At 41.7% G+C, this 11,396-nt stretch overlaps 3 protein-coding genes and 2 long non-coding RNA genes across 9 annotated transcripts in view; 2 read left to right on the top strand and 3 right to left on the bottom strand.

Moving 5' to 3' along the window:
- The window catches only part of LOC106096158 (cyclic AMP response element-binding protein A), a 326,488-nt gene that overhangs the window by 110,338 nt on the left and 204,754 nt on the right, over nt 1-11,396 (bottom strand). The window lies entirely within an intron of this gene.
- Nucleotides 4,562-5,316, bottom strand: LOC106096162 (uncharacterized). Its single transcript, XM_013263759.2, has 2 exons — nt 5,126-5,316; nt 4,562-5,055 (listed from the first exon to the last, which is right to left on the bottom strand). The coding sequence occupies exons 1-2, from the start codon at nt 5,241-5,243 to the stop codon at nt 4,703-4,705; spliced, it is 471 nt and encodes a 156-aa protein (XP_013119213.2). The 5' UTR covers nt 5,244-5,316; the 3' UTR covers nt 4,562-4,702.
- LOC131994354 (uncharacterized) lies at nt 5,354-6,576 on the top strand. Its single transcript, XR_009396657.1, has 3 exons — nt 5,354-6,162; nt 6,233-6,320; nt 6,383-6,576. It is a non-coding gene; the product is annotated as an uncharacterized LOC131994354 (long non-coding RNA).
- Nucleotides 7,638-8,845, bottom strand: LOC106096160 (uncharacterized). The gene is made up of 2 exons (XM_013263755.2): nt 8,495-8,845; nt 7,638-8,430 (listed from the first exon to the last, which is right to left on the bottom strand). Exons 1-2 carry the CDS (start codon nt 8,598-8,600, stop codon nt 8,039-8,041), a joined length of 498 nt encoding a protein of 165 aa, XP_013119209.2. The 5' UTR covers nt 8,601-8,845; the 3' UTR covers nt 7,638-8,038.
- Nucleotides 9,760-11,225, top strand: LOC106096164 (uncharacterized). The gene is made up of 3 exons (XR_009396656.1): nt 9,760-10,612; nt 10,801-10,826; nt 10,910-11,225. It is a non-coding gene; the product is annotated as an uncharacterized LOC106096164 (long non-coding RNA).

Below are 11,396 nucleotides of genomic sequence, written 5' to 3'. Positions count from 1 at the left end.
TTTCTCTTATATCAATGAGTGCAGTCCGATTAAAGTTTAAGCTCAATGATAAGGGGACTCCTTTTTTATGCCGAGTCCCATCGGCGTGCCGCATAGCGACACCACAATCCCATGGCAGCCGGTGTACGTGGTCGTCTTTTTTCGTCATGGGAGGGGCACATCCCAGAGTGCCTTCTCCGCACGCTTCTGATCCGTGCCGGGATTGAAAAGAACCCCGGACCCAGGTTCTGTTCGGTTTGCCAGAACCGCCTCCATAATCGGTCGGTGTCAGTGAGGTGTAACCGGTGCATGAAGTGGGTACATTTCCAATCTTGCTCTGGCCTCACTTCACTACGGGAGTATAGTCTTACTGGTTATGTCGCAAGGTGCTGTGCGAACATAGCCAGCAGTGGGACATAAGCGTCATCGTCGTCGGACTATTTGACCCCCCCGACCTCTCCTGTACGGCAATATACCCAACGGCAGCATCCCAGCCCAAATATTGCCAGGCCAGTGCCGGGAAGTGTATCGTTTTTGCAGCTAAACTGCAACGGACTCCGTGGCAAGAGCGATGAGATTGTGGATTTCATGAGTCGGAAAGATATATTGGTCGCAGCGATCCAGGAGACAAAGCTGACACCTGCAACACCTGCAGCTTGCACAGTTGTCACGGATACAATGTGATACAAAAGCATCGCTCAAGGAATGGAGGTGGGGGATTGGCCTTCGTGATACACCATTCCGTGGAATGTAGACCCATCTCCCCTCCGGTTAGCGCTAGTGACCCCTACATGGAGTGCATGGGGATAGCAGTCAGGTCCGGTACTGCCGAGATAGAGCTATACAACGTGTACATACCGCCGGTTGGTAGCTGTGTCCCGATTAATGGCCAAGCTTAAAACCCCGACATAAGTTGGTTACTATCTGGCCATAATCGTCTTGTTCTCGGGGACTTTAATGCGCATCACACTTCATGGCATTCTCCCCTAAGTAACGACCAGCGTGGCGGGGCAGATTGAAAGCTCCACGTTTTGCACGGGATTACGAGGAGGTGCAGCACTAGGATTACGAGGAGGTGCAGCAGCTCGCCAAACATCTCCATTGCATCCCCTGATCATCTCTTTGGGGTCAGACCACCTCCCCATAATTCTCACCATCGACCGACCAGCCGACTTCATAACCTCTGAGCGCCGGACGTTTATCAATCATAAGAAGGCCGATTGGGTTGGCTTCAGAGAGTATACCAATCGCTTCAGTGAGTATACCAATCGCCCTCCTCGGATGTGCTAGTGGCCGAGAGGAAATTCCGAGACATCAATAACGCCGCAGCCGCATTCTTAATACCAGCCGGTCGAATACCCCAAGTGCGGCCCAATTTCCTGGCGCAAGCAGTGGTACTCGCAGACGAGCGTGATGGGATTCGTGGTATGGACCCTACTAACCCCAGAATTAGCGAGCTGAATCTGGAAATAAACTGGGAAGTCAACGAACATAAGTGGAATTTGTGGCTGGACCACTTGGAGCAATGAATCTGAATTCACCTGGAGTTGAGTACCTTACTACTGGCCTCAACCTGTCTTTGAACACTCTTATAGTTCCCGATGTCTGGAAAATAGGCAAAGAGATCCCGCTAAAGAAGCCTGGAAATGACCCGAGTTTGGGGGTGTCGTACAGACCGATCTCCTTTCTCTCACCAGTGGCGAAGACGCTTGAGGCATTACTCCTCCCGAGCCTCGTAGGAGAATTCCCATTCGCCGAGCATCAACATGGATTTCGAAGACTGCATAGCACAACAACAGCTTTGCATGCCATCACCGCACACATTTGCCGTGGCTTCAATCAGCCCAGGCCATGTGGTAGGACGGTCCTCGTGGCACTGGACCTATCGAAGGCATTCAAAACGGTCAGCCATGCCAAACTGTTTGACGACATCACCAACACGTCTCGCCAGACAGGCATGATACACTGGGTCGCGAAGTATTTGTGTAGTCGCCTGTCATTTGTGGAATTGAGGGGTAAGAAGTCGAAGCACCGAAGAGTTAAACAGGGAGTTCCCCAAGACGGGGTGATATCTCCGGCACTGTTTAACCTCAACCTATCCTCCATTCCACCCCTTCAAACGGCATAGATATCGTATCATATGCGGACGATTGTACGATCATGGCATTAGGGTCCCACCCATTGTTGACATCTACGATAGGTTGAACGTCTACCTCAACGAACTTGCCTCATATTTCGCTGCGAGAAATCTGATGATATCTGCCACCAGATCTTCAGCCACATTGTTCACTACCAATATGCGTGAGGTGAATACTGAGCTGACTGTAATGGTCGATGGAGAAGTGATTCCGACCATCAAGTGTCCCAAAATACTTGGCGTCACATTTGGCAGCTCTTACACATTCTCCCCACATGCCACAGCAATTTGAAATAAAGCCAAAAGTAGAAACAAGGTCCTCAAGTCACTTGCTGGCAGCACTTGGGGTGCAGACAAAGAAACCTTGTTGACCACGTACAAATCAATTGGCCGGTCTGTGGTAAGTTATGCAGCGCCAGTGTGGTCACATCGACTTTGTGACGCGCAGTGGAATAATATTCAGATCTGTCAGAATACCGCCATCCGAACTGCGACGGGCTGTCTCCTCAGTTCTAATGTGGACCACCTCTATCCGGAGACAAAGATCCTGCCAGTGCGAAGACATAACTACATGCTGTCAAAGCAATACCTTTTGGGCTGTTATCGCAGAGACCATCCAAATCATCATCTTGTGGATAGATATCTACCGCCCAGAAGCCTTAAGGTAGATCTTCATGAGAGCGTGAGCTTCAGCGCTACAAGAGAGAACCTCTAGATCAAGCAGGCCTAGCTAACATTCATGCAGACACGGTAGCAGATGCGGTAAATGGCTACCGGGTGAGTGTAGTCCTTGGAGAACGACCGCATCCCATTTCAGCTGAAGAAATTGACCGGCAACCCAGAGTAGTTCTGACTCAATTACGTTCCGGCCAATGCAGCCGTCTCAACTCTTACAGAGCAAGAATTGATGCCGACGTGCAAGATGTATGTTCCGATTGTAACCAGGGACCACACGATACACGTCATCTGTTTAACTGCCCGGCCAGACCCACTCGACTCAGACCCAGATCCCTGTGGACGCACCCCATCTTAGTCGCAGAGATCCTGGGTCTTGACACTCAACAGAATCAAGCAGACGATAGATAGAACACAACAAACTGCTATAACAACAACAACAACCACCTGGTAGAGAACTTTTAACATGGCAGAATAGCTTACAAATGTAGCCAGCTTTAGTAAGGGGATAACAACCGCTGAAAATATTGTTGATGTTAACGCCGGAAGTTGAACCCAGGCGTTTGGCGTCACGATGGCCTCCCCAAAGTAATTTTTTTTATTGATAAGTATTCGCAGAGCAATCAATGTTTAAAAATCGGAGAAAAAGTCGCAGGCTAATGTCGATTGATCTGCAACTTTAAACAAACTATGATTTTGGTTTTTTTAGCAAATGACATTACAACCATTGACTTACCACCAACTGCATGCATGTTGCGCATATTAAATTAAAAGCTTTTTGTATTTTGTTGTTGTTGTAGCTCCATTTTCATGTCGAGGAGGCAATCTTAGTCAAGCACCGGCAGGTGCACAAGCTTGTTCCGGTCCAAAGTACCGATTGTCGAGGGAACAATGTGCCCATTGGATAATTAAAGTCCCCAATAACCCGCCTTGTCATATCGACCATCATAGGCACTCAGTATTTGTGCAAGAGCCGGTGCCGCCCGGCCTCACACTGAGACTCTCTGCTCGATACCGCTGATTGTCCGCGACTGCCGTTGCAGCATTCCACTATCCGCAACCTGTGGACGCGCCCGGTAGCTCGCAGCTAAGCTTGTCGTGACAGTAATGAACACCACACAGATGGGACCTCAATTTTCAAGCCTGTGTGTGTGGTGCTCACAGCTATCCCATTTATTTTAGGCCTTTTGTTAAAATTCATTTTAATTGCAATAACTCCAAATGCTTATTGATTGTATCTATCCATATCGGCTTTTACTTCTTTTTTCAGTTTAGTCCACGTGTTAAGTGGCACCACACCATGTGCTGTCTCTCCATTGACATTGAAAGATCTCGTATATGACGGCTTGGCACCGGTATAAGTTTCTAATGCGATATCAACATTACGATTTTTTTCCATCTCCAATAACTCTGAATATTTTGCAAGGTCTTTCCTCTGCTTATTGAAGCAAGTGTAGACCGTATGTAACCAATTATGATAGTCATAAGCATTAAAACGCCTAACCCTACAGCCAAAAGTATCAGAAGGACATTTTAATTCGCCGCATACCCAACCACCTTGAAAGATCGTATTCTGGTTAAACTGTTTCTTAATGTTCAAGTTTTTACCTTTCATGTGGTCCATCAGGATGCTTCTGACATAGGAAATTCCATTTGTATTCATTCTACCTGCCGCAATTCCAAGAATGGTCATCAGTGCGAATATTTTTTTCATACTTTCAACAGAATTGTTAGCACTGATTGCTGTCGTTAAAATGAAACAACTTAACATCAAATACAAACTGTCAAACAAACTGTGCAGCGGCCCTTTTATTGAAACGAAAATAATAATTGCAAATACTTCTTTGTCTGGGTAACCGCAGAAGACTGCTAGGTGTTTTTTTTTTATTGAACAAATCCATTTTTATTTGCTTATTCAAACGCAGCATTCGACTCGTCCACTGTATTTTTATTTTGCTTGGCAGTCTCTTTTAACTCATTCCAGGCGCCTGGTGATACGGTTCCTTTGGCATTTTCATGTCCCCCGAGGCCATATCCAGATGAAAAGACGGAGACTGCTCCCACATAGGATTCTAGATTTATGTCAATTTTTCTAGGTTTTGCCATTTCAGTGATAGATGCTTCAACTTTCACATTTAACTTGTTTTCGTCGAAGCATGTATAAATCGAGTGCAACATTTTGTCATCTTTAGTGTCCGTTAAACGCTGAACGCGACATCCAAACGTCTTCGAGGGACATGTAATACCGCCACAAATCCATTTATCTGTGTGAGTTGTTTGTAGAAGAATTTTGTCAAAGGGATGGTTGTCTCTCTCGAAAAGAATCGAACTTACCGTTTTCAAACGAGACATTGAGATCTTCTATATAAGAAACGAGTTCTATGGGTGCACCTGTAACAACTCCTAAAAGGCAGGTAACCACCATTAGCAACAAAACAACAAATCCGGACATAATACAGGTACAGCTTTAGAAAATGCTTTGAAATTGAACACCCAACAGTATCAAAAGCTGATTTAAAAAAAAATATTTTTTTGTCTGTTTGAAAACTGACAACGCATTGAAACAAAGAGATTGTCGTGTTTTAAACCAATTCGTTTTCTAAAATCACTATTGCCGGTGACGGCAGATTCTTTATCAGTTTTTGGTGCCAAACATTTGTACGTCCCAACGGGGATGTACATATGGTTTTCAGCAAATTGGCAGATCTACAATCTGTGAGTTATGCAAGGTTAAAAACACTGACCTTATGATTTCGATTAGTCTTTGCAACGAAATGCATGATATCATCATTGGGTGATACTACACATGGGCAATTCCATTGTAACGGGTGTTACATTTGTACTGAAATATACGAATATATCCTCTGAACAAATATCTGAAAAATTGTCACTTTAAATGATCTTTGTGCAGTTTTATTTCCTTTAAGGATCCTTCAACCTTGCCAGTATTGAAAGTGAAACGGCCATCAAAACTAACGTAACGGGCGTGGCCGTTATATTTTGCGAAATTTGCAGGTCATTCATCAATCTATTGATTGGCTAATAATGTGAACATCAAATGATTGCATGACCCTCCTGATGTTTACATAAGCTGTGTTCGGGAACTCAAAAATCTGTGCAAATTTGCAAAATTTTTTACTGGAAGTCATTCGCGTGCTTTATTTGCCAGCAAAAGAGAGTGCGAGGGAGAGCAAATAAATTTTGACAGTTAGAAAATAGAGAACCTGCAAATTTCTCCTGGGACTTTTTTTGCCAGCAGAAATTTGCAATTTCGAACACATGTTTTGTAAAGGTCAGCTGTTTTATGAAAAACACCTGTTACATAAAAATATAAAAGCTAACGCCAACCTTTTTGATCTAAAAAGGCAGATGTAAGTAAAAATATATATTGTTTATTGGTAATTATTAAATTTGTTTCATTTTTATATACTTTTAATGAAGATTCATGGCAGCAGCTAGTGTTCAGGTACAGAAAACTTGACAAATGAAGTTGTAATTTTACCTCAAGTCGGGTATTCTACATTAGAAGGTAAATGCAAAATTTGCGGAATTATTTGGAAAATCTTGATTCAAAACATTGTATCCTTCCAGACACCAGGAAAAGAGTAATTATCGGCTTCTTAAGTGTTTTGATGGAATCATCCTCATCGGAGAGACCTCATCGATGAAACCAACACAGTTCCTTTGAATTTGTTAAGGAGGGAAGATGCTGCCATGGGATTGAATGGGTCTAGCTGGGCAGGTAATCAAGTGACGCACAGTGCACATTAGTCTGCCAATTGTGAACGGATGCAGATATTTTTAATGATAACGAAGTGTCCGTAGCCGCCGCATCACCAAATAGAAGGCTCACATCAGCGGTCGTAGCAATTTATCCAAAAGATAGTTAGTCCAAAGTATCTTTGTCAGCACAACAAGTGTACTTTTGTATACGGCGATGGCATGTAAAGCAGTAGTAGTCCTTTGCAGCCTTCGAAATGCATGCTGATGCTCGGCGAATGGAAATTGTCCAACGAGAGGAGCGGGAGGAGTAGCCCCTCATGCGTCTTGGCTAGTGATGAGAGATGGGAGACCGGTTTGTACGACTCCCCCTTGCTCGTGTCCTTTTCAGGTTTCAGACTGCCCATCTTCCAAAAATCGGATACTATAATAGTGTTCAGATAGGCTGAGGACAGATATAGATTCTTCAGCATCAGTGTAGAGATTCTGTCTGGAACCGGCGCCTTGCGCGACTTGACGCCACCGACTACATTCGTAGCTTCGTGCAAGGTTGTTGTTGAAGCAAGGTGTTTTACACTGAAAGACTCCATCGGGCCTATGCGGTACGTAGAACCGGCTGCCATGGGATTACACGGTAATTTGTGATGGCTGTCTAGCGGTACGGAGATCACGGATATACGAATGGCTCCCCTTCTAGCCTTTTCACTCTCGGATCAATAAATAGACGTTTATCTAAGGAAAATTCCTCAAAAGTATCGCCAGATTTTTTTGTTTAAAAAAATTGTTTTCCAAGCAAGCAAATAAAAAACCAGCCAAAACAAAAATCAGCTGTTTTCCGCAAATTTTCACTGGAAGTCGTTCGCGTACTTTTGCTTGCAAATTTTTTAAAGAGAGTAAAATGGCTCTTACTCACCTGCAAACTTTTACTGAGTAACTGTTTTAAAAATTGCAAAACTAGCCATACTAGTCAGTAAATGGTCAAAATTGAACAGATTTTTGACTTTTCTGGCTAGCCGCAATTTTTTTTACTTCTTAATAACCGCAACCGATAACCTTAGATGTCGAATTGTATAATGGGACTTCTTAAACAAATGCGATGATCAATACAAATACAATTAGTCTCGAATAAATGTTACTAATCCCAACAAATTATAAGGTATGCTTTATTTATTTCTACATATATATTTTTGAAGATATAAGATTTTAAGTATTGGAATATAAATGAGAGCTTTCCGCAAAGGATTATTATACATATTAAATGGTAGACTTTTTCTGTATTTCTAGAATACAATAATATAAGGGTACACATTTACACCGGTATTCTCAAAACTTTATGTAGATTTGAAATAGGCTTATTTGACAGATTTCCTTTATAGAACAGTCATATTAACCTATTTTAAGGCTTCATTAAGATTTGCCATACAATTAAGCTGCATGGTTTATATATTTAACAATTTTTGGTCATATGTTTATGTATTTTCTCGGAAGTTATTATTTCCATATATAAATATTTTCACTTCACCGATATTATTTTCCCCCAAACATATTCTGCAGTCTGTTACTCATCGTGTTTAGACTGCTGCTAAGATTTTCCATACCGCGGTTCAAATTCTCTTGAAAATTTTTCATTTGGGCATTAAATGCCTCCGCATCGAAATCGCCGGTATTTCCAGTTTGTAGAGAGTTGGAAGAGTTGATTGAGCTGACGCCTCCATTGCGGCCAGCCTTTAAAATTAGGTGAATGTGCGTATTGGGATCAACCGTTTCCTTGAACACAGACTTCGTCAGCTCTTCATTGAGCTTTGTATAACAGGTATTGGACCGCACCAAGACTGAGGCATCATTTGGATCCTTTTCCTTGGTGACCACACAATACTCGGCATTCAAAGGACATTCAATTTTGTCGCATCGAAATTTATCTAGTTAAAGGGTGATTATTTTAAAAGGTACCACACCGAGATCACCAGTCCCTAATTAACTTACTATCGTCGACTTCGATAAAGACATCACCAACAACAGAAACTGAGCGGGCGTGTGCTGAGCACAAAAAGCTGATAACCAAAACAAGTGCCACTTTCCTGATAGCCATCGTTCGGAAGCAAATTTATCTGCGGTTTGTGTTTTCTTGCAACGATGTTATCAGCTCAAAACGCTTCGGTATACTAAGCTCAATAGGTGGAGGACGGCTTTTTTTCCGTGCAAAATTTAAACAGACAAGTGCGAAACGAATTCTATTTTGGTTTAATTGCTTACTTTAATTTATTTACGGCTTGTGTTGGTGAAAATGAAAATCTGATCAACTGCAAATATTCGAAATCAGTCGTACACCTAACATTAGCTCTCATTGCTTTCGAACCTATTGAGTTGTAGTTGATCACTATTCTCTAACATTAAAAAGGGGGGTTTTCCCCAGAGATTTTATGTTTTTACCCACCACCATAGGATGGGGGGTATACTAATCTAGTCATTCCGTTTGTCATAACTAGAAATATTGACGACGTCAGACCCTATAAAGTATATATATTCTTGAGCGTCTTGACATTCTGAGTCGATATAGCCCCGTCCCTCCGTCTGCCGAAATCACGATAGCGTTCGCACGAATAAAGATATCTGCTTGAAATTTTGCACACACACTTCTTATCGATGTATGCCGTTGGGGATTGCAAATGGGCCATATCGGTTCAGATTTGGGCCCCAGAGACCTCATTTTTGATCCGATATGGTTGAAATTTGGCACAAAGTCTTCCGTTCTGGGGCCGAATTATCTCATACTTGATTCAGTGCGCGGTAATTCGGCCCCTGACTTCCAACATCAGTGCCGAGTATGATCCGAATCGGCCTATAAACTGATAAAGCTCCCTGACAAACCGATTCTCGGATTTGACTTCGTAGCCCCTAAAAGCCTCCGTTTCCAGCACCCGTGCCAAGTATGATCCGAATCGGTCTATATACTGATAAAGGCCTTTAATATCGATTCCCCGATATGACTACTTGAGACCATAGCAGTCGCAACCATTTCGCCATTTGATTGTTGTAAAATAAATTAACTACGAACTGAGTTAAAAAAGGCAACTTTTTAGCGGAATCCATGGTGGTGGGTATCCAAGATTCGGCATGGCCGAACTTAGCACTTTTTATTTGTTTTTTGTACCCTCACACGGCGCAGTGTTTTATTCGTTGAACTAGAACAACAGTCTGAGTCATAAAATAATTATTACTTTAAATATTAAGTTGTTTGTACTGAGAGCAATGAGAGAAACATCAGTTTTCATTTACAGCTGCGGTTTTTGCCCCGATTGGAAATGTTTGTGGATATTTTGTAAAAATATTTACACATACATATATGTCGGCATTGAGGAATTTATATTTATAAGGTCCCAGAATTAAATCTTTGATTGCAACTGATTGAGTTCCTTGACAGAGATAATTTTTAACTAAAAACACAGCAGAGGCGGAAAAATTAAAATAATGCTTCAGTTTTAGGCACATCATATCATGATGAACCCAGTCAAAAGCTTTTGAATGATCCAACAGTACAAGACATGTTACCTGTCCATCATATATCCTAGATCTAATATCTGTGTCTCGGTTTGAACCCAGGCTGTTTGCTGAATAAAAGGCGGTACTAACTTGCTTATGGATTATCGTTTCAAAAACCATTTTTTTAACTCGGGCGCTGGTATTATTTGTGAATTTTTCCATGCAGACGGATGTATCTCCAGTGGTTAAAATGGCGTTGAAGAAGCATGTAATGTAGGGCAGTATAAATGGTAAAGCGTATTTTATGAATTTTGGATAGAAGTATCCAAGCCAACTGCATTTGATTTGATTTGACATGCAAGCCTCACATATATCAACGGGTCGAATACATAAATTTTCAAAAGTCTAACTATCCTTTTTTATAAAGAAATTTTATTTCAACAAAAAAACCAATATTAAAAATTTTGGAATTTCCCCTCTTTTTAGATGGTTTGCGTCGCTTCGTCAGCTTTGGATGAATGTTAATGAACTGCCAGTGTAGAATGCGGCATTGGCGGCGGCCTTTGCTGTCAATAAGGTCCCTTCGAGTTCTGGTCTGTCCGTCCGGCCGTCTAGTCTTTGGTAAGTATTGTCTAGTTCAAGTGTAGTTGTCATAGTTAGTTTTAGTCTAAAGAGTATTTTTTTGTTTCTGTTCAGGGGTTTTCTGTTGTGCTGCTTCTTCAGCACAGTGGGGTCAACATAGGCTGAAAGAGACAAGAAAATATCCTTTGAATTTTTACAAACTAACCTAACGACGAGTTCATGTTTAGGTCAAAGTCTGCATCACAACCAACGGGTGAGTAAAAAGAAAAAAAGGCACTTATGTTGTCCCTACCTAATTTATTTCTCTTTTTCTTTTTTTTATACAAAAAAAACAAGGTTTTCAAAAAATAGAATCAACTGTTCGAGAGTCAAACGTTCGTATTGCAGTCCTGGTTTCCTGGCCATGATAATCTTTATGGAATACCTTATTGACGCTGGGATATGCAACAGCGTCTGGGTTATGGTGGCTGTGGTTGTGGCCAGAGGTAGAACTCTTGGTATGAGTATTTGATTAACTCGAGTAGAGTGAGAAAATGAGAAAATATTTACCAGAAATATTGGATCACGGGATTTAAAGATTTTGCGAACTACTATATATATATAAAATATACCTCAAGGCAGTACAGGAGATGTGGCATTATAAGAGCAAGAAACTGTCTAGTGCTTCATATTTGAAGCACTAGAAAAATCTCAATGACATCATAACACTTTTATGAAAATTATTTCACAAGTAAGCAAGTTTTTTGCTTCCAACTCTATGATCTAAAAAAAGTAATCATTAAAAAATTTCGGGAAAAACGAAATGTTGATATAACTCAAATCA

This window comes from Stomoxys calcitrans, chromosome 1 (assembly GCF_963082655.1).
Source record: "Stomoxys calcitrans chromosome 1, idStoCalc2.1, whole genome shotgun sequence".
Lineage (NCBI taxonomy): Eukaryota > Metazoa > Arthropoda > Insecta > Diptera > Muscidae > Stomoxys > Stomoxys calcitrans.
This window is presented reverse-complemented; position numbering and strand designations above follow the sequence as displayed.